Raw genomic sequence first — 24,149 nt, 5'->3', positions numbered from 1 at the left:
CTATTAGAGACCACAGATAATTAAAGCATGACAAATATAAATGTTTATAAAACTTAGTTTCTTTCTGAAGTTAGTAAAGACCCATATCATTCCATTCTTCTCAAAAATACGCTTCTTGCCTGATTTGAGCCAGTCCCTGTGAAATTAGACCCTAGAAAAACAGAGCTAAAAAGAAGACCCTGGGCGCCTGGGTGGCTAGTGGGTTAAAGCCTCTGCCTTTGGCTCAGGTCATGATCTCAGGGTCCTGGGATCTAGCGCATCAAGTTCTCTGTTCGGCAGGGAGCCTGCTTCCCTTCCTCTCTCTGCCTGCTTCTCTGCCTCCTTGTGATCTCCGTCTGTCAAATAAATAAATAAAATCTTAAAAAAAAAAAAAAGAAGAAGACCCTGTGTCTGTCCTCCAGAAGATGGAATCTAAGTACAGGCTTGCAGTTGGACAAGTCTGTGAGAAAGGCAGGCAGTGAGAAAGGGCATGTAGTTCAGATGGGGTGTTGAAGTTCCTGGAGAAAATGACATCTGAGCTTAACCCTGAAGGTCTGCTAAAAGGTAATTATATCAAAAAGAATGAAAGATGTAGAGGCATTCCAAAGAGAAGGATTAACACTCTGAAATATGGAGGCTTGGAAGAGTAGTAGTATGTTTTGGAAGGACCATGAATATTTTAGGAAGTTTGGGGAGATGGATGCAAGCCAGAAAATGGTAAGGAGTGAGGCTGCAGAGAGAAACAGGAGATATTTGAATGAAATAATAAATATAATAACACCTAGAGAGCAGCTATAGTGAGTAATACATTTTTAATACAAAACCCGTAATGGATTAGAGTAGATATTTTATGCACTTTGATGATTGAATTAGGAAGAAAATACAAGAAAAATGTATTTAAAAACTGTGAAAACTTTTCAGGAAATGTGACCACTAACAAATTGAAAATTTCATAAGGACGTTTATACTATATATGCCTAATTCATTACTTTGTGACTGTCATTCCTGAAGCCAAAACAAGTGGGGTTTGGTACCTTTAAAAACTTATTATACTTTAATTTTAAAGTCACTGTACTTTAGCTATAAGTGAAATGATGTTATATAAATTAGGTCTAAAAATTATGAAATATTACCCAGTGCAAAATGAGATGTGATGACAAAATGTCATAAAACTGGTAAAATAGTATACTTGCATTAAATCCCGATAATAAAAACCATCATAAAAACCCTAGTGAAACAATTCCAATTTTCCAATCGTGTAATAAAATATCCTACCGAATAGAACTACAATCAGTTGTGAAAATAATAACAAAGTGAGGTCACACTAACCTTTTACGGCATTTGCCAACTTCTTGGCTTCATTAAGGACCCCAAAGCTTTTCTGAAGAGAGCCTTTGGCACCTTCCCTTAGTGAACCTTGAGGACCTGTTGCCTGTGGACAGAAAAAGAAGTGTCACATTATCAAAACCCACAGAATTATGGAGTATATATATCTGGTGGGCAGCTGGTGTAAAGAGCTTGCCTTCAGGAAAGCACAGACATAAATTATCAGCACATACTGGCGACTAAGTCAGGAGACTGTTTATTGGAAAAGAAGAACTAGAACAGAAACATTAGGAATCTCAACGTTTAAGGGGCAGGTAGAGAAAGAGGCACTGGCAAGGTAACTGAGACTCTAGAGGACAAGGAGAAAGCAGGAAAGCTTGATATCATGGAAGCCAAGAGATACAGAAGTGGCTCAAAGCATGATGACTGGCAGTGTTGCAAGGACAGAGTTGGTCAGTATTGAATGCTGGAGAATGATCAAGCAAATTAAGAACTGAACACATCTACTGACTTTATCCCTAAGCACATTTTACTTGAGTTGTGTGATAAGTGGAGGAGCAGTTACTGTCCTCTTCCAATGAGGAAGAACATCGCTCCTTTTGAAAACATGTCTCCAAGTATGATGGCAAATAACAACCTCAGAGCTACAATCATCTCCTAGCAAAGGTGCGTCTGTTGGGGTTTGGATTAAAAAAGGTGACACAAAGATAGAAGAATGATATGGGAAAAGGATCATTTAACTTAATGTCCCGTGATCCATTTTAATAGTGTTTGCTTTCCAGCAATCATCACATAATACATTGATACCAAGAGATAAATCAAATAGGATCTTATGTGTTAAGTTTAAATTGGAAAAATTATTTCAGGAGCAAGAAGAGCTAGAGAATGCTAACCCTACTGTTCAAGTTATAAAGCTGAATTCCGGTTATCCCAGACGTAACACTCCAAATGACACCTGCGAAGCCTCTGTCACATTATTTTTTATCAGTCACATTATTTGAGCATTAAACTAGGAAAAATCATAGAATCTGTGACTGTTGTGGTAAAATTTACTTTCAGGTGTTATACTAACAGCTCTACTGTTCACAGAACAGATTGATTATGTAATATTAAGGTATCTACAAAAGGACATATTGGATACATCTACATAAATAAAAAGGGATATTGTGCATATATAGCTAGCATTTGCAAAAAGAGCTGACAACCCTAGAAAATCACTCTATGGAAAATGGACAGTTTCTTCAACTGAGAACACAGAAATTTTTAGTCCTACAGTTTCCCTTGCAAATTAGATATACTAACAACACAAAGTGTCATTTATCTAAAAAAAAGGGGGGGGAAGAGTATCAGTATAAGTGGCACAAATGCAGTGTACCTTACTAAAAACAAACAAACAAACAAACAAGCAAGCCTTAGTTATCTACTCAAGTTCTATCTGTTCCAAATCTAAACACCATTCTTATTCTCTTGGTTACAGGTTTTCTGGATCAAAACCAATCAGAGGAAAGAAGTTACAAAGAAAGAAGGGCAAAGATCTCTAAATAGGCACATGAAAACAGCAGAAGTGATAGCTGACAATCTTAAAATGAGGAAGGAGAAGCAATCAGGTGAGAAAAAATTGTAAAGCTCAGGAGTCCAGATCAATTTGGATAGGGATAAAGTAGGTTTCAGTAGATGCCAATGTCATTGCAGTAAAATAATTAATGTTGGTATTGATGATCCTGAGTCACCACAGTGATATGGGTCACTCAGAGTACTAGATGAAACTAGGCAAAGATGGGGAAGGAAGGAGGGAAGGAAGGAAGGGAGGGAGGGGAGAGAGGGAAGGGGAGGGGGAGGGAGGTAGGGAGAAGGGAGGGAGGGAGGGAAGAAAGAGAAAAGTGAAGGAAGGGAGGGAGGGAGGAAGAAAGAAAAACAGCTTTTCCCACAGCCTTGAGATGTGAATGTCTTTCTATAAGAATATAAACTGGCAAGCATTTAACAACCACAATTTTTTTTTTTTGTTATTTCTTTCTTTCTTTTTTTAAATTTCTTTTCAGCGTAACAGTATTCATTGTTTTTGCACTACACCCAGTGCTCCATGCAATACGTGCCCTCCCCAATACCCACCACCTGGTTCCCCCAACCTCCCACCTCCCGCCCCTCCAAAACCCTCAGGTTGTTTTTCAGGGTCCATAGTTTCTCATGGTTCACCTCCCTTTCCAATTTCCCTCAGCTCCCTTCTCCTCTCCATCTCCCCATGTCCTCCATGTTATTTGTTATGCTCCACAAATAAGTTAAAGCTAATCTTGGATATGCAAAGTGAGTCATGGGGGTAAAGGAGGGAGAGAAAGTTGATTTGATGCAAGGAAGAAAATAATCAAATGAAGTGAGAGGAAAAGAGGAAAAAGGGTCAGACAACATGGATAGAGGCTAAAGTTTGATGCGGGGAAATTTCGGCACTATGGACAATGGTGGCCAATATTAATTTTTTTATCTGCCTTTTTACACTTTCCAACAGTTTTATTGAGGTATAAGTAAGCTTCACATATTTAAAATTTATAATTTGGTAAGTTTTGACATATAGACACCCATGAAATCATCAAGACAATCAAGGTCAAGGAACTATCCATTTTTTTTTTAATTTCTCCCTTCCACCCTTCCTTGTATCCCTATGCAAACACTGCTCCTCTTTCCATCAATATTAATTTGCATTTTAGAAAATCTTATATAAATGGGCTCATCTAGCTCTCTTTTTTGTCTTTTTTTTTTTTTCACTCAGCGTAATTATTTCAACTTTTGTCCACATTGTGCTTGTATCAATATGTGGTCCTTTTTTAATTAAATGGATATGTCTCAATCTATTCATTCACCTCTTGATGGACATTTGGGTCATCTCCAGCACTGACCATTCGAAACTGAGTTGAAGGTGTACGTATGTATAAATCTTTAGATAAACATATGCCTTCATTTTCTACTGGAGTGGATATCTAGAAGTGGAGTGGCTAGATGATATAGTAGTATGTTTACGTTTTTTAAGAAACTACCAACTTGTTTTCTAAATTATTTGTGCTACTTTAAATTCCCCCCAGCAGTGTAGGAGAATTATGTTTTCCTACATCCTTGCAGTACTTGATGTAGTCAGTCTTTTAAAATTTATACTTGCTAATAGGTGTGTGTAACATTTTGGTTTTAATTTGCAGTTTCCTTGTGACAATCTTGAGCACCTCTTCATGTGCTTATTTTCCATCTGTTTAAATATTTTGCCCAATTTTTATTTAGTTGTTTGTGGTTACTAAATTTTAAAAGGTATTTGTGCATAATTTGGATACAAATCCTTTATCAGACATGTAACTTGCAAATACATTCCCCTAGTTTGTAGCTTATCTTAATAAATGGTTAGATTTGATCTGTAATGATTTTGTCAAGAATTTTCACATCTCTGAGGGATATTGATCTATAATTTTCTTTCATAATGTCTTCAGTTTGTATTAGAGTGATACAGGCCTCACAGAATGATAGAATGAGGTGGAACATATTTTCTTCTCTTCAATTCTCTGAAGAATTTATTACTTCTTTCTTAAATGTTTCATGGAATTCACCAGTGAAATCGACTGGGGCTGAATGTGTGTGTGTGTGTGTGTGTATACAAAGGTTTTTAAGCACAAATTCAATCCCTTAATGGGCATTCAAATTATTTTTTTGTGAGTTTTGGTATTTGGAAATTTTCAAAGGCAGTCCATTTCATTCAAATTGTTGAATTTCTGGCATAAAGTCATTAATAATTTTCTACCTTTTTAAATTCTTTATTGTCTACAGAAATTGTACTGATTTTACCTCTTTTATTCCTGATATTGGATACTGGATATTGACTTTTTTCTGATTAGTCTGATTACCAACTTATTGATCTTCCATTGGACCTTGGCACCTTTATCCTACAACATGAATGACCCCTAACTGAAGTCCATCTCCTGACAGACTTCCTGCTTCTAATTTCCCATCTTTTTGCATTTATGAATGTCCTCTCTTTTGCTCCCAAGCATCTTGTCTTTCCTACTTTTCAGGAAGTCAGTGATTTCTTCTTGGATTTTTTTTTTAAAGATTTTATTTATTATACGACAGGCAGAGATCTCAAGTAGGTGGAGAAGCAGGCAGAGAGAAAGAGGTGGAAGCAGGCTCCCCACGGAGCAGAGAGCCTGATGTGGGGTTTGATCCTGGGACCCTGGGATCATGACCCAAGCCGAAGGCAGAGGCCCCAACCCACTGAGCCACCCAGGTGCCCCTCTTCCTGGATTTTTGGTCAACCATTCCTTGCTCGGGTAAGGAAAGGAAAGGCAAGGATGCAAGAAAATTTTTCTTAAGATTTATTTATTATTTATTTGAGAGAGAGAAAGCCAGAGAGCACAAGTTGTGGGAGGGGCAAAGGGAGAGGGAGAGATTCCTCTAGCAGACTCTTCCACCAAGCGTGGAGTCTGACATGGGACTTGATCCCAGGACCCTTAGATCATGACCCAAGTTGAAATCAAGAGTTGGATGGTCAACAGACTGAGCCACACAGTGCCCCAAGGAGGCAGGAAATTTTGATGCATGGAGAACAGAACAAGTATTTCAGTTGTAAAGGACTGTACAGTTTATGAAGGGCAGTATGAAGAACTAAGCCTATTACATAGGTTAGAGTCAATTTCTGGAAAACTTGAATGTCAGGCTAAAAACACTGGGCAATATAAAATATGGAACCATTGAAAGCTTCTGAGTAAGACTGTATGGATAGTGCTTTAGTCGATGAAGATGAATGGGCCGGTGTGTGGGAGAAAAAGGAGACACTAATTATACTATTATAATAGTATAAGCTAGAAAAAAGAGAGTTGTCATTTCAGGCGAGGACAGTGGAAATGAGAGGTTTGGGTTCAAGGGATGTGGGGGAATAGACAGGTTTTCAGTGTTCCAAGAGGTATCCAAAATATTGAAGTATAGGGCTGATGACATATAACTGTCAGTCATAAACAGTATATCCACAACCCAGGTTTAAAAGACCAGCCTTTCATATGATAACAGAATGAAAACTACTAACACGTTATGGATGAATGGAACGGTTTCAACTCATTGGAATTTGCAGAGTTCCCTTTCCAGCTTTGCTTAGTAAGTCACCGAAGCACATCAACAATATCAGGACAGGTGATGAAGCAGCACTTTCCAAGCTAATTATACTTCATACATATTCATAAGCATCGCATCTGAGTTTCTGAGCTGTGTCTATGGCATATGTGAAATATAAATGAGGTTCTTAGAGTTGCAAGATATGTTGTTTCTTGCTTTTTAGAAACTGTATTTTTATAAATAATAAGTTCTTTCTGTGTATATATGTGTATATACAAATTATATAAAAATGTTTATGAAAATATATCATACACAATAAAATATTATACATAGGCTGCTGCAGGTTTTTATTACTTAATTATTTATAGAAAATATGATATAATTTAAGACATTTTTAGAGAAGGAAAGATACAGAAAAAAATGAAATGATAAAGTCTACAAAGATTTTACAGAGGGCTTGGCATTTAATTAGCTTTTAATACATGTTAGACTCGCCTTTCTACTATTTGCTATATATTCACAGTAACTCTTGTTAAAATATCATGTCACTGATTAATAGATGAAGGAATTGATTGATTTAGCCAACAGAAGTTTTTAGCTGTCTTAAGCACCAAAGTAAGCTCTGATTATCCAAAGATGGAGATAGTCTGCCTTCCCCGCTGAATTGTAGTGAAGAACAGACAAAACAATCCCTTATAAAGAACTACTCAAACTCAACACCCCCAAAACAGATAATCATGTCAAAAAGTGGGCAGAAGACATGAACAGACGCTTCTCCAATGAAGACATACAAATGGTTAACAGATACATGAAAAAATGTTCATCATCATTAGCCATCAGGGAGATTCAAATCAAAACCACATTGAGGGGCGCCTGGGTGGCTCAGTGGGTTAAAGCCTTTGCCTCCGGCTCAGGTCATGATCCCAGGGTCCTGGGATCGAGCCCCTCGTCGGGCTCTCTGCTCAGCGGGGAGCCTGCTTCCTCCTCTCTCTCTCTCTCTCTCTCTGCTTGCCTCTCTGCCTACTTGCGATCTCTGTCAAATAAATAAATAAAATCTTAAAAAAAAAAACACATTGAGATATCACCTTATACTGGTTAGAAGGGCAAAGATTAACAAGTCAGGAAACAACAAATGTTAGAGAGGATGTGGAGAAAGGGGAATCCACTTACATTGTTGGTAGGAAGGCAAGTTGGTGCAGCCATTTTGGAAAACAGTGTGGAGATTCCTCAGAAAATAAAAAATAGGGCTCCCCTATGACCCTGCAACAGCACTACTGGGAGTTTACCCCAAAGACACAGATGTAGTGAAAAGAAGGGGCACATGCACCCCAGTGTTCATAGCAGCAATGTCCACAATTGCCAAACTGTGGAAAGAGCCAAGATGCCCTTCAACAGACGAATGGATAAAGAAGATGTGGTCCATATATACAATCAGAAAGGATGAATACCCAACTTTTGTATCAACATGGACGGGACTGGAAGAGATTATGTTAAGTGAAATAAGTCAAGCAGAGAGAGTCAATTATCATACGGTTTCACTTGTGGAACATAAGGAATAACATGGAGGACATTAGGAGAAGGATAGGAAAAGTGGAGTGGGGGAGATCAGAGAGGAGATGAACTGTGAGAGCCTGTGGACTCTGAGAAACAAACTGAGGGTTTTAGAGGGGAAGGAGGTGGGGGAATGGGTGAGTCTGGTGGTGGGTATTAAGAAGGGCATGTATTGCATGGAGCACTGGGTGTGCTGCATAAACAATGAATCTTGGAACACTGAAAAAATAAAATTAAATTAAAAAAAAAAAAAAAAGAAATTGGTTACTACCATAATGGAGCAAGGAAATATGGCAGTGTTTTGTTGTCAGAGGAAGATCTATTAGGAGAAGAAGATGTGAATATGAGACCTGAAGTTAAGCTTATCAGGATGGTCTACCTGTCTCCCAGTGATTTATCATATAAAAAAGCAAATTTAAAAGCTATTGTTTAGGGGAACCCAGGTGGCTCAGTTGGTCAAATGTCTGCCTTTGGCTCAAGTCTTGATCCCAGGGTCCTGGGATCGAGTCCTGCATCAGGACTTCCTGCTCTGTGGGGAGCCTACCTTTTCTCTCCCTCTCCCTCTGTCTGCTGTTCCCCCTGCTTGTGTGCTCTGTCAAATAAATAAATAAAATCTTAAAAAAAAAAAGAATTACAGAACTTATTGTTTATATTACCTTCTATATTATACTTTTATTACTTTTCTAAATGGTCCTCAAATAACTAGTTTATCAGAGACAGAATTTCTGAATTCATTTGAAAGATTGGGCTCTAAGGACAGATGTAGAATATTTCTTTTTGCTTTTGTTTTTATTTGTTAGATAGGTAATTGAAAATTCATCAGCATGGTTTACGACTTATTCCATTGTTCCCTCTTTATGAAATAATTTATTTTAGAAGATAAGTCCTGCATATCTCTAAAGGAGATACTGTGCAAAGATATTACATAACCTAAATGATTTTAAGTTTAAAAATTTTTTTAATAAAGAAAATGGTTCAGAATGTGCAGGAACACATATAAGGGCTGGTGATTAGATGTAATGTGTTTGTATGAGGTGTTTATCAGAAGAAATTTATATTCAGGTATGTTAGACTGTTGTTAACAATCAGGGAGAAATTTCTTACTCTCATAAAACAAATTCTCAGAAGAAATGGTGGAATCTAATCCTATACACATTGTAAAAGATGTAATTTTTGAGAATACCGAAAAAATGTACATGTGATAATAATTAGATACAATTAAATATTAAGCTACAAAACAGTTATGTAAAGATTATCCATTTGCAAAAAAGCTGTTTGCATAGGAAAAAGTTCGTGCAGATAAATAACATTATAAAAGTGAAAATTTGTGTTTGGTGGGCTTATGCACATTTTATATTTTCTCCTTTTGCTTGTATTTTCCACTTTTCTGTAACAGATAAGAACTGCTTTTGTAACAATTTAAAAATCATTATTTTAAAATAAGGAAATCACTATTCATTGATTTTAAAGCTATTTTAATAGGACTTATATTTTAAAAATACTACAGGATATTAAAATGAAATAGTAAATAAAAAGTGAGGAACAACCAACCAAGGGAGATGGCCTTGGTCAGAAATCTGTGGAAAGGCTGTAGATCCTGACACACTCTGTAGTTCACACACTATGCCCTAAGATGGGAGAGAGATTAGATGAATCTCTGCAGAAGTCTGACAGCCAGTGAGCATACAGAGGAGACTTGGATGAAATAGGAATCCTCAAAATTGCAAGTTTAGAATTTGTGATTAGGAACTTTCAGCTTGATGAGAACACTGAGTAGGACAATCAAGAGAGAATTTAAAAATATATGACTAAGTGAGAATAGATTTTCACCAGTTACAGCCTGACAGTCACTGCCCCAGCACCTGTGGGTATCACTAGCCTACTGCAATGAGGCAGGAAGTGAACAAGCTGATGGGGGCAGAATGAGCAGAAAGTAAAAGAAATCTTGATTTGGAGTCAAGGCAATAGAGAAGCATCTATGGAGTTGGAGAACATTCTCAGAGGACCTAATTTTTTTTTTCCAGTTAATGTCCAAAGTCCAATCCAGCATGGCCATTTTATCTCTTGATAACTGCACTTATAGGTGGAAATCCTAAAAGGTGAGTCTGAGAGCACAACTGTCTTGAATGAAAATAATTCTCACATACATTGCCTTATAGCATCACCCCAAGGAGTTGCCATGTTTTGGACTGATGATACAAACCCTTTGATTTTTAACATTTTATGCCCTGAATTTTTAATATGTCTAAAGCTGGGTCATAAAACAGAAGTTTGTTTTTTTGTTTCTAATCTATTTTTTTTAAATTATCGACTCCAATGAGCATATCATATACAGAGAGAAACACTAAAATCAGGGTGGCTTAATGAACACTAATTTTACATACTGATTCAATATTTTTCTAGGTGACTTTCTCACTGACTTTTTCATATTTGCTATTGTGTGAATCACTCAGTTGTTAGATAAGTTGCTGAGCTGCTGATGGAGAAAAAATGCTCATCAATCTTATTGGCAGATTTAATTGTCATTATCAATTACGGGCTTATGTTATTTTCCCATTAATACTACACGGATATAAAATTTAAATTCCAATTATTGTAGGTATATTTTAAAAATATTTTATTTATTTATTTGACAGAGAGATAGGACCAGAGAGCACAAGTGGGGGGAATGGCAGAGGCAGAGGGAGAAGCAGGCTCCCTGCTGAGCAGGGAACCTGACATGAGGCTCTATCCCAGAACCCTGGGATCATGACCAGAGCCAAAGGAAGACACTTAACCGACTGAGCCACCCAGGCACCCCCAATGATTGTAGGTATTAATAAGAAGTTAAAATGACTATGTGAATGACTTTAAAACAGTGGCTGACACAATAAAATACAAAATCACAAAAAAATGTGATTTAAAGTGTACGACTCGACTAACACCACATTTTATTGAGCCTTTTGAATGCAATATGTACTTTACTAATATTTGCACAGCCCTTTATGGAGGAAATAAAAACTCAAAAATGACCTGGCAAGTATTCTTTTTTTTTATTTGACAGAGATCACAAGTAGGCAGAGGCAGAGAGAGAGAGGAGGAAGCAGGCTCCCTGCCGAGCAGAGAGCCCGATGTGGGGCTCCATCCCAGGACTCTGGGATCATGACCCGAGCCGAAGGCAGAGGCTTTAACCCACTGAGCCACCCAGGCGCCCCCCTGGCAAGTATTCTTTATGTATTTTGGTTCATCCAATTATACAAAGCAAATACTAAATAAGACAGACTGAAGAGAAGATATGACTACATTTCCAAACAAACACTCATTAGAAATGCCTTAATGTTTAATCATACTATTGCAAGATTCATAGTGTTTACCCTTATGATTTATACACCAATAGCAATGATGTCAAGGAATCTTGCTACTATAAGGACTCAAAAACTAATAAATAAGAAGAAATTATTAGGAATAATATTAATAATATTAAAGGACAGAATAATAGTAGGAAAGAAAGGAAAACTTTTAATAAAGGAAAATAAATTATCTAGGTAAAAGTCAGAATTCATTATTTTTACTAGCATGACAAATGAAAACATGTAATGATTATTGCTAGTTTGTGGAGAGGTAAGAATTCTAATTATCTCTGGTTACCCTGTGTATTGTGTTTTGTAATGCTATTTACACATTAAGTACATTAAATATATGGTCACAATTTTTAAAAATTTAAAGAGAAAATGTAAAATGTGGATAAGTAGCTCATGAGTACCTCTTATAAGTACCATAAATAGGTCAATAAGGAGTAAGCAATGATCTTACATATTTGGAAATTAAATATTAAATCAGATGAAAGGACTTGGGCTCTATGGACTATATTTACCATAAGAATCAAGTCAGGGGATGGGTCAGAATAGATCCTACAATGCACTCATTTTGAAGGCAGATCTTCTAATCCCCAATTCTATCTTGCTATCTTTTTCCCCAGCCTGATTGAGAAATTCTAGCACACCAGTAGAACCTAATTCCAACCCATTAAAAAAAAATCCCACATGACATGTACATTCAAACAGATATTCAGACATTACCTCAGACTAAATAGGGAAAGAAAAGTAATTTTATTTTTCCTTTGAAATAGTCTCCTCTCTTCAACTTTCCTACATCTCGTGACCATACCAATTATCTTGTGAATTCTGAAACTCCGACTCACCCTGGCCATTCTAGATTTCTGACATTAGTGTTTGGAGATGGGAGGGTTGACAACCTGCATTTAGTGAGCAACTCCTGTGTATCGGGTGTTAGCTGTATGAAAATCACGGGATCCTGGGTGAGAAATAGTGAAGAGCAAAATACTCAGGAGGCCAGCTGTGGTGCTACACCTTTCTGTCCACTAGGGGGTCTACTAGCAGCTTACATTTTAATTCCGGGAACATTGTTTTCTGGGAAAAGCAAGTAGGAAAAAAACAAAACATCACAGTGAAATAGCGTGGGAGTTCACCGTGCACAGCAGAAGGCAATCAGAGAAACTAGGCAGCTTCCAAAGCCCAGGGATCTTGGGGCTGTGAGGACTGCGTCTGACCCAAAGATTTGCACAGCGGGGCATGGGAACTGGCCTGCTTACTCTTTGCGACACCGTGTGGCCTGGTGTATCTCACCCATTGGGGATGACTTCTTCTGACTCTTCCAACTGCTGCATGGGTGAGGGGAGACCCTCAGTCATATCCCTCCCACGAGGAAGTAAAATAGAGGAAGAGAGCAAAAGACTCCTCAGACATATGAATTACTTCGTTTAAAATCTGACCTTTCACTCAGTTCTAACTCTGAGACGAAAACTACACCATAGGTGAACAACCTTGAATTTAAATAAAATTTTGAAAAAGGAAAAAAAAAAATTAACATCTGAATTCTGAGCAAAGGACACTGCTTTCAGAAAACAGTACCAAGAGATTAGATAAAAGGAATAACTCTGCAGGGGAGATGGTGGGAATTCAAAATATGATGTAAAGAAAAGGAGATAAGAGAAAGTGTGTGACTTCAGCAGAGGAATCTTCACTTTAGCAGGACAGACATGCCTCCCTCACCACATCAGCATGGGTCATTAGACACTTACTCCCTCTGGACCCACTGCAGTCACTGGGCCGTCACCTGACTCAGGAGCGGAGAAGCCAGGAAGGAAGCACATAGAACCTGAAGACAGCCCAGCTCAAAAACCACAGGTTAGGCAGAGGATGAAAGTCAGTCGTGAGAATGAAAACAGATTAATGCCCTAAAGTAATAAATTGCATGATAGCATGATAATGATAATACCAAGAGAGACAGAAGGAGAAGAAATCGTTGGAAGATTAGCAATGATTGTCCTGGGAGTGTGAATTTAGAGGTGAGCAAATAAGTTAGGTGAGGGGACTGATTGTTGCTTGAAATTTCCTGCTTCTCTTTTCAATTTAAAAGGAAATAAAATATGCATGCATCATGCATTTTAAAAAGAAAGGGAGAAACGTAGGACCTCTTGTTGGTGTGAAGGATGAGGGTTGCTCCTTTCATTTCCCGGAACCTTTAAGAACCACTTTCTTTATATTTTTCAGGACAGCTCCTCCTGCAGAACTGATGTTCAATTTCCTCTTTCATTTTAGTTAAGACGCTTAAGTAGACTATAATTTAATTATACTGATAGGAACAGAAATTAATATAGATACCTGTATCCTCATCATCCATATTTGACTAATATTAACTTTTTACTGTATTTGTCAAGATCTTTAAAAATATAGATTTGGACTTGGTTTGGTAATATTTTATCTAAAGTTTCACATCTCTATTTTTGATTGACTTACAGTTTTGCTTTCTGATCCTGTCTCGTACAGCATTCTGCCATCAAGATTATATCAGACTCATAAAGTAAGCCAGGGAATATTTGTTTTTCTGTTCTGTAGAATGTTTTAGATATTGAATCCTTGAAATTTTGGTAGACATTATTATTTTGTTATGGGTGGATTAACAACTGACTCAACTCATTGAATGACTAGACTTCTACTCAGGTTTACTCTTTCTGAGTACATTTAAATTTATTTTCCACTTCATCAAGCACTCAAATTTATTTTTAAAAAGTTGCTCATATATTTGAGTATACCCATATTAAATCTATATTATCTCTCTTATTACGTCCCACTCTTCATTCCTAATCCTGTCCATATGTGTAAGTAATGTGTGAACTCTGCTTACTTAGTCCTGTTCTTCCTTCTTACTCTAAGAATCAGCTTCCTAATAATATATTCCTTAGGCTGTTAAATTCTGCTTTTATTTTTATTCCTTTCTTTATATATTATTTTGAACTTCTTGAGCATAAACTTTAGATAATTGGGTTCAGTTCTCACCCTTTCCTAAGAACTGCATTTCAAATTTCCACTTGCCTTTTTAGTGCCACTGGATGTGATGCGTAGTTTTATTTCCATTTTGTTACAACATATTTTGTACTTGTAATTTCAAGCTATATTTTTCTTTGACCCATGAATTACTTTAAAGTGTGATTTTTATTTAAAACACTTTTGGGGAACAATAAGCATAATTTTTAAAATTTTATTGCACTGCAATCAGAGACTACAATCGAGGTGCCATTGGAGTGTTGGGATTTACTTATACTTGCTTTGTGGTCTAGTTCATGGTTCTCTCTCTCTCTCTCTTTTTTTTTTTTTTTAGTTTCATGAGTCCTTTATCTAATGGGGCATATAGAATTATCTATTTGATACAGAGTTCTATAAGACCATTAATGCAGACTTGTGTAGTATACTTTCCATATCTGCACCCTTACATCTCTTCACTTGACCTACCAATTTTTAAGAGAGAAATGACAAAATCTTCCTTTATTATTATAGATATGTTGATTTCCTCATTCTGACATTTGCCTTTATTCATTCTTAGGCTTTGTGTAGTTACAACTCTGTGGGTTCAATTTTTTTTAAAATCTTCCTGCTAACTTGATCCTTTTATTAAATTGTGATGATGGTATCTCTCATAATTCTTTTAAAAAATATATAAAGCCTATTTTTATTATTTAATATTAGTACACCAGCTTTCTTCTGATTAGTGTTACCTTGGTTTATCTCTTTGCCTCCCTTCTTTTTCAGTCCTCTGTACCCTTAGAGTTAGTGGTATATTTTGTATACACCATATATTGATGGCTGCATTTGTTCAACATTTTAAAACCAATATAAATATTATTGTCATCTAATTAGTAATTTTAATGTTTGTATTTATTATGAAGGCAACTTGAAACAGAGACAGTTAATGCTCATCAAAAATTCTATGTGCCTATTTTTCCCAGTCTCTCTTACAGTTAGATCGAGGTATGTGACTATTCTTGATCAACAGACCAGATATGGTCCAGGCCAAGGCAGGGAAGAGCAGGCATGTCTCTTTTGTCTTTCTCTTTCCCTACCTCAGAGGCTCCACAGTATGGTGTAGCTATGAGATGGAGAAGGGTTTTCTGACACACTGGGTAGGATATGAGACAGAAATTTGGATTGTGGTAAGCAACTGATTTTTCAGGGCTTATTTGTTGAGGCAGCTAGTCATAATTATTCTGTCTGCTGTATTTTGATTAAATTTTATATTTCATGTTTTATATTTACCTTTTTTTTGGCTTCTGTTTTTCTATTTTTTTGGCCTTTTATAGAATTGATAGAAAATTCGGGCGCCTGGGTGGCTCAGTGGGTTAAGCCGCTGCCTTCGGCTCAGGTCATGATCTCAGGGTCCTGGGATCGAGTCCCGCGTCGGGCTCTCTGCTCAGCAGGGAGCCTGCTTCCCTTTCTCTCTCTCTCTGCCTGCCTCTCCATCTACTTGTGATCTCTCTCTGTCAAATAAATAAATAAAATCTTTAAAAAAAAAAAAAAGAATTGATAGAAAATTCCACTCTCCACATTTTTTTTCTCTTCGGTTATTTGGAAAGTATAGCTGTTTGTTATGGTTAAATTTGTGTGTCAGTTTGGCTAGGCTATGTCTACAGGTTTTGGTCAAGCAAGTATCACTTAGATATAATTACCATTTAACTCAGTAGACTTTGAGTAAAGCAGAGTACTTTCCATAATGTAGGTGGACCTCCTCTAATCAGTTGATGGCCTTAGGAGAAAAGACTGAAATCCTCCTAAAAAGAAAGAATTGTGCTTCCAGACTGTCTCTGAACTTGATACATCAATTTTTCCTTGGTTCTCCATCCTGCTGGCTTGTCCTGCAGAACTCAGATTTGACAGCCCCTACAGTGGTGTAAGTCAATTCCTTAAAACAAATTTCAAAAACTCTCTACATACATATATATATACATCCTATTGGTTGTTTCTCTGGAAAACTCTGATTAACATTGTTATTTTTACTCCTCTATGATTATCCTCAATGTTTAATACATATACTTAACAAAGTTTAAATCTAATCAGTTTTTTTTTTTAACTCTCCTCCCCAAATTTCAGAGTTTAAAAACTTCTAACTCTGACCATCTGTCCATTTTCCTATTGTTGCTCTCTTGTTCTTTTGCCTCAATTATTTAAAACAATTACATACATTTAGTAATTATCTTCATTATAATTTTCACTATGCTTAAGTTGTACACATTTACTATTTCTCTGTTCACTTTGTTTCTTTAATCTCCAATTTCCTTGATTTTGTTGACATTCCTTTTGAAGTATATTTTATAGTAGCTCAATGGGAGTCTATATTTGGTAAACCTTCAGTTTTTCTCTGAAGATGCCATTATTTTGTCCTTAGAATTCTGAGTTGAGTGGCATATCATATCATATAATTATATAATATACCATGAGCATATTAGTGCATTTTCTGACTTCCATTGTGACTTCAATGGGAAGTATGCTACTGTAAAGTCTTATTCCTTTGTAGATAATCTGCATTTTCTCTCTAGATTATTTTAAGATTTTGTTTTCTTTTTCTTTTTGGTTTCTGTAAGTTTAACAGTTATCTTTTCATGTGTAGACTTTTTTTTATTTAATGTGATGGTTTTCCTTACTTTGGGGAATCATGTTTTTCACCAATATTTGAAAATTTTCAGTATCTCTTTGACATTACTACTCCCTATTTTCACTCTTTCAATTCCTGGAACTCCTCATAGACTTACATTTTTATAATCTGCATTCCTTGCCTCCTAAAATCCTTTTATATTTTACCATGTTTGCTACATTCTGGACAAGTCAACTCTAACTTACTCTCTTTTCATCTGTTACTAATGTGCTGTTTGGCCCTCCCCTTCAATTTTTAATTTTAATTCCTATATTTTTCATTTTTAGAAATTGTATTTGCTTCTTTTACAAATTTCCATAGTCTTTAGTCCCTCTTCCATTCCTCTTTTCTATTCATTTACATTTTAATAATTTAAATAATTTTAAATTCTCTTACAGATTTTTCAGTAATCTCAGGATCATGTTAAGTACTTTGCCTGCCTACCCTCACTTCTACTTGATTATTTATAGTGTATCAGAACAGAATAGTTTTCTGTATCTTCCTAGATGCCCTAGAGGTTTTAAGAGCCAAGACTAGTACCCCTGCCATTAATTTCTCAACTTGTAAAGTCTTGTACCATATGGATGGTATAAATTTGGACTTCAATCCATAGGCTTGTGACTTTAGCATCTTACAAGACACTTTTTCACAACTGGAAGCATGAAAAGAAACAAGACTTCCAGGAATGTCCCTGGGCTGCAAGATATGAATGCTCATTAATGAAGATAATCGTCCTAGAGTCTCATGCTTTTGTATACTTCAATTAGAGACTTCTCTTAGAGGTTCAAGGTGATGTCTGTGATATCTTCTCTCCCTGCCTGGTCTTTAAAATCCCAGCTCCTAGATACTATGATGCATATTTAGGTTTCAAATTCATTGAGCCACTAAAATGGCAGCTTTAGACTGTGCCATTTTATTTTAACCTCCCTCTGTACTTTTAGATTTTCTTTTGTTTCTTCTTTCTTATAGGAAGTATGCATTAAATTTGGGGAGTTATAATTTATTTAGCATTTCTATGAATTTCTAACATCAGGATGGACCTGAATTAACTCAGGCTGCATGTTGTCAGAAATCTCTGGCTTTCCTATCTAGTGTCCTTGCTTCCTATCAGGGCTTTTCTCCCCACTGATCTGCCACATAAGAGTAAATTCACAAAAATCTAGTTCATTCCTTAGACTCTTGACCCTAAAAGCAATAAAAAAACTTCTTTTGAGGTTTCTATGGATTTCTACTCTTTTCATGTTAAAGGAATAAACACTAAAAAAATCACTTACAACAGCAGTTCCTGTATTTATTAGAATCAAGTCTTTAAACTTACTTAATTCCTAGGTATACTTCCTTCTATAAAATATATATTTTTTAGACTTCTCCCTCATCTCTGTAGTTTATCTAAAGCCTACATCTTGCTTATACAGCACTGTTCTTTACTACCTCACTCTTCTTGTTTCTATGAAAAAAATGTCACTTACAAATTGCTTTCATTTTCTTCTGTATTTCATATTATTTTTTTAGAAATATCTGGAAAATACCACACTGAAGATTTTTAGAATTATGGCTCCCTCAAATGATGAGTAATTGTAGCAAGTAACAGAACTTGAATTTGGAGACTAAAAAGAAAGAACACAGTGTACTGGACTTGAAACCTAGTATAAATTCTTCTATTTCTAATGCTCATTCTGGTGAAGATCAGACTGAACACTGACACTAATTGAGAAGGGGGAACCTGGGCTAGAGGGTATTAGTGAATATTGCTGGTGAGTGTGGGTGTGTGTGTGTGTGAGAGAGAGAGAGAGAGAGAGAAAGAGAGAGAGAGAGAGAAAGAGAGGTGAGAGAGAGAGAGAGAAGCGAGAGAGAGAAAGAGAGTGAGAGATCTTAGAGAACCAGAACTATGGAATTCACTCTATATAACCCTTCTTTTCACTGTTGTTGCTGTTTGTTATTGGAAGGCACCAGATTCAAGTGCACAGTACCTAAGACCTTTCCAGTGGAAAATGCAAAGGACCTCATGTGCCAGAGCCACTGAAGTCTGTTGCCTCTGCTGGTGATTCCATTCATCCAATAGCATATGAAATCTATTTGTCTGCCTACTTCTAAAACCTGATCTGGCTGATAACATAGGTTTTAAGTTCACACATCTAGAAATTTTTAAAAAAAAATTTTAATTTTCTGTGGTTTTAGCATCAGAGGACTCTTTATAGCCCCAAAACAATTAAGATTAGAACAAAATAATCTTAATATTCTCTTTTCTAAAGTGACACATTTCCCTTCTCCTTTCCTTGAACCCACCAATGAGAAGTACTAAATGAAACATTATCTTGGACATTGTGTGTTGGAAAACGGATGCTTTATACTATTTATTCCACCTGACACTAACAGAAAAATAGTATTTGTTTCTTCATAATATCTACATTTCCAAAATATTTCGTTATTTAAATAAATGATGTATGCAAGACACGTACCTGTTACTCTTTATATAGGAATGCTCTACAACAGTCTAATTGTATAAAACCTCCACCTGCTTATTACTTAGCTAAATGACCGACTTTCTCTCACTCATATTTTCCTCTCAAAGACCTTCTTGATTTTGTGTGTGTGTTTATAAATAGGTAAACTTAAGCAGATTTTTTAAAATGGAAGTTGCTTTAAACATGCTGTCAATTATACTTTGAGGTTATTTCTGTCATTCATTTGCTTTTGTCCTTAGGTTATTCTCAATACTTTTTTTTTCTTCTCACATTATTTCACGTCCATTTTCTTCACAATAGTAATTGGCTGTTCTATTGTTTGTCTAACAGGTCTTATCTCTCCTCATGTAAATTCCTGCTTTGTTTCTTTGTTGTTTCTTTCTGATCCACTGAAAACATTTTTCCTTCTTTTTAGGGAGAGACTCAAGTCAGTAAAGGACTCTTCTGTATTTTTATCCTTGAATTCTTTCATACATAAATAATGAACTTAGTCTCATTGTTCTGCGTTTATCCAGCAGTAATACCAGATATTACATATACAGAATGCTAGTCCTAGCTATGTAATTGCTCAACTTAATGACTGGCAAATATATTTATTTAGTAAAACAGAACTATATTATCCTGACATTAAAATTAAAACTTTATTTATTCTGTTCAGAGAGTTTCAACAAACTTTCTGTTCAGTCCAATAAACTTTCTGGGACAAATCAGTCTTTGAGTTTGCAGACAGCCATTTAATCAATAAGTGACTCTCTTTAGGATTTAGTTTGTACTTTTTCAGATATTTAATTATTTTTTATGTGGGATATGGAAAAAAGAGAAGGAATGATGATAACAAGAGTATATATGGCAATGTATTACAGTTCATCCCAGCTCTATGCTTGAGGCTGACTAGACTGTCATGTATAAGCATCAGTGTTAAGGAAAGAGAACACTTTCTGCCTGTATAAAAATGACAGCATTCTACATATAAAATGCCAGTATTATATTTGGGTGAAATTAAACAGCTCTATAACAAAAAATGTTAGAAGCTTATGAAGATGAAGCAGTAACAATAGTGAGGTTTTGACTGGTACAAATGATTATAGATAGACTTGAAAGATATTACTTAGAATAACATTCATTCATTCATTCATTCCCTCATGAGTGCCTACTATCTGCCAGGTACAGTGCTAGATGCTAAAAATGGTCCTACAGTAAAGCAGAGGTCACATAAAAATGATGAACTTGGAGATCTCAGTCTCTCTTTTTTTTTTTTTTTAAAGATTTTATTTATTTATTTGACAGAGAGAGAGAGATCACAAGCAGGCAGAGAGGCAGGCAGAGAGAGGGGAGGAAGCAGGCTCCCCGCAGAGCAGAGAGCCCGATGCGGGGCTCGATCCCAGGACCCTGAGATCATGACCTGAGCCGAAGGCAGCGACTTAACCACTGAGCCACCCAGGCGCCCCGAGATCTCAGTCTTTAAAATAGAAGATGAGAAGATAAAGAATTTAGATTTGAAAAATAAGTTCATTTTGAAAAGATAACCAGGCATAAGGAAGTTTCTGCAATAACTGGATCACACTTTTGAATAAGAAATAAACCCAACATATGGTATTATCACTTATTCCAGAGGAACCAAAACAGTAGTAACTGCTGATGGAATATGACCTTTTCACTATGACCACACAATAAACTTTTTAAGAGTGTGGTAAATATCTTTATTATCCCTGAGATCCAAAACAAACCTTTGTGTCCAATACCAAAGCAGAGAAAACATTGATCTGTTTCTTTAACACTAATTATTTATGTATACTTCATCCACAAAGGTCCAATCTAGTTTTTTTTTTCCCCTCTGAAATTCTGATGCAAAGACCAAAGGAGTTCAGAACATTTAGTTCAGAACATTTTAACTCAGCATGTGCTTCCCATGAAATATTTTTTTAGCCTCAAATAGTATTATGAGGGTGTATCACATAACTTATTTACAAAATGTTGTTCTACATGGAAAGAATGAAGATTTTTCAGTATTAAAGATACTCAGATAAGGTGCTATACTCAGAGCCCCCAAATTCTGAAATATTATTTCCAAATGTATTTTGAAGAATGACAGCAGCCAAATGTTCCTTTGAAGGTACCCAGTTCCAATTGATACAAATGGTATAAACAGTTCAGAAGCATAGCATCTCATGTGTTTTGTAAAATGTATGCTTCCTAGTGGAGCTTCGCATGTAACCAATTTGTGGGAGAGTATAAGCAGTGGTGTTAATTTTCAGGGCACTTTCTTTTAGATGATGTTTGGAACAATAGCAATAAATGTCCCTGTCCAGAGTCTTATGTTGGACTGTTTTTCTTCTGTGAGTTGGTGGCAAAAAACTGTGGGGGCAGCTGCAGTAATTTCAAGACCCTCATGAGTAGTACGACGCAGGGAGAAACTGAGAAAAGAGTTCTAGCACCACAGCACACTGAAAGTTATTTTGGATACGATTTTAAAGGGGCCTCTGAAAAGAATTCAAAGTAAATATTCTAATTTGCTGGGATTTTTCCTGAGCTCATTTAAATTTGAGCAATTTTTTTCCGGACCCTTATTTCAAAAGAATTGACCGGCATTCTTAGTATATAACACTATTCAGTTCTTACCAGTTTTGTAGCTTCGTGTGCAAGACCTTTAGCTTCTTGGGCAATTTTCTCAGCTTCATCAATAGAGTTCTTAATATGGCTGTAGGCATTGAAGGCTGCAGTGGCATTGAAGGAGATGTTTTTAGCCTCATCAAGGATTCTGTTGGGATTGCCCCCAAAAAAGAACATCAGAGCAGTTGGTACTCAAATGAAGAACATTCCACTTATAACCAATATGGCTTCCAAATGATCACAGCCAAGATCACTGATTCCAAGTCATAATGAGGTAGCTACTTATTATATTATAGTTTTCAATTTAAACTCATATTCCTAAATAATTCAGCTATGAAATACGACCAATATATTTTTAAACACCCATAGTGTCCTTCAAAAATTTCTGCAACCACATGTACGAGGCAGCTATGAGCAGGGAGATGAGCCTTTAGGTCATCTGTAAAGCATGCTATATGTTTGAGAGCACCTGTACCGTAGTACTGGAATGAACTTCACACAATCTCTTTAGGGGAGGTGTACTGCCCAGATGAAGACAAATGAATCTCAGAAGGTTAAATAGCTTGTCTCAGATTACATGGCCAACACATCCCTGACTAAGGACCTGGAGCCTGCATCTGTGGACTTTTAGCTTACAAGCTTAATTGGCAAAAGTTTACTATAAAATGAATTGTGCCTAAATTGTGGCCAGGGTCTTCAAACATCAATATTCTCCTTTGTATCAGTGATATCGAGTCCTGGAATAGAACCTTTATACATGTTATATATTAAATAACAGATATGAGGCAATTATTCTTGGGGTTTATAGGACTGATATTTATTATGACAATCCCAAAATTGTAGCGGAAGCATACCAGTTATATCTAGAAGGCGATTTATAGGTCAAATACACTTTGCCACTTGACCCTCCCTCCTCTGACCCATTAAGAGTCCCAGCTATAGTGAGCTGTTACTTCACAGGGGAATATGTAGTGTTTCCCTGGAATTTGAAAGAGAAAAAAAGACTTAAACGCTATTTATGGGACCACATTGTCAAAAGCCACTATTTTAGCGATAGTTTTGATTTCATTAAAAATATAAAACTAGAATTTGAAGCAGAATGGGTGTTTATACATTATTACTTAAAGCACTAATAAAGCAACCGTTGTGCTCTCTTTAATAAAGAACAGAAAATACTTTTTCTTAGTATAGCCTAGGGCTATGTTCCCTCCCTACCCAGCCTTATTTGAATCCACTTTTAACTCAGACTTTTGATGCTGCCTTCAGTGGAGCTTTGCCCAGACCCTTCTAATTAGGCTCTCCCACAGAAAGGCCATGTAGCTCGTATGTTCCTAATTAGAGAAATCAAGATTTGAAAGAAATGCTCTACCATTTCTGCTCGTCACAACTTTTGGACAAGTGTCAAGATACACAGACATTTCCAACAACAAATGACATACCCATCGAGGACAGCAGACGAGTCATTCAACTGAGCCGCATGGCTCTCAGCCCGGGACACCTTCTCAGCCAGGTTCCTGTCCTTTATTTCCTGGGCAAGGTCATCAATTTTATCTTTAAGCTCTTCAGACATGGGTGCCAATTTAGTTTGAATGTCTTCAACATACTGATATATAAGAAGAGAGGGCATTTTAAGTAAGTGAATCCAAGCTTCCTCTCCGTTACTAATTTCTCTAGGAGATATAATTACACACACTTTTTTTTTAATGAAACTTCAATTTTACTAATATAGCAAAAAGAGAATACAGAATAAAAGCTGTTATTTAATGAGAGAGATTTGGAAATACACGGAGCCAATTTACACCAAGAAGAACCTAACTATCTTTTTCTAAGAAAATGCTTCTTCTTAGGTATACATGCATAAATGATAGCCATTAGAATTTTTTAGACCATATGTGTTTCTATTGCCATATAGTACAGTGTCTATCTACTGCATTACACACTGTACTGAAAGTCTGCTTACAGGTTTACATTTCTCTTTTAACCAATGTTATATAAATATTGAAGCAGATTTTAAGAGCTATCCTGGGAACAAGAAATGCCCTTCATCACTATGGAGAAAAAAAATAAAGGTTTCTAGGAGTGTTGTGAGTACTCTCACAGAGGCACTCATGTCTATTGGGAGAACAATGTGGATTTTTAACTGTTGCCAAGAGCTCGCATGGTCACAATGCAATCAAG

At 36.3% G+C, this 24,149-nt stretch overlaps 1 protein-coding gene across 1 annotated transcript in view; it reads right to left on the bottom strand.

Annotated features, from left to right (window-relative positions):
* LAMA2 (laminin subunit alpha 2) overlaps nucleotides 1-24,149 on the bottom strand; it is a 672,905-nt gene that overhangs the window by 92,184 nt on the left and 556,572 nt on the right. Inside the window, 3 exon segments of the mRNA XM_047732179.1 lie at nucleotides 1,309-1,411; nucleotides 21,981-22,119; nucleotides 23,411-23,574. Coding sequence (XP_047588135.1) covers nucleotides 1,309-1,411; nucleotides 21,981-22,119; nucleotides 23,411-23,574 — 406 coding nt within the window.

Source organism: Lutra lutra, chromosome 6 (assembly GCF_902655055.1).
Source record: "Lutra lutra chromosome 6, mLutLut1.2, whole genome shotgun sequence".
Lineage (NCBI taxonomy): Eukaryota > Metazoa > Chordata > Mammalia > Carnivora > Mustelidae > Lutra > Lutra lutra.
Note: the sequence above shows the minus strand (reverse complement) of the source record. Positions and strands in the feature narration are given on the sequence as shown.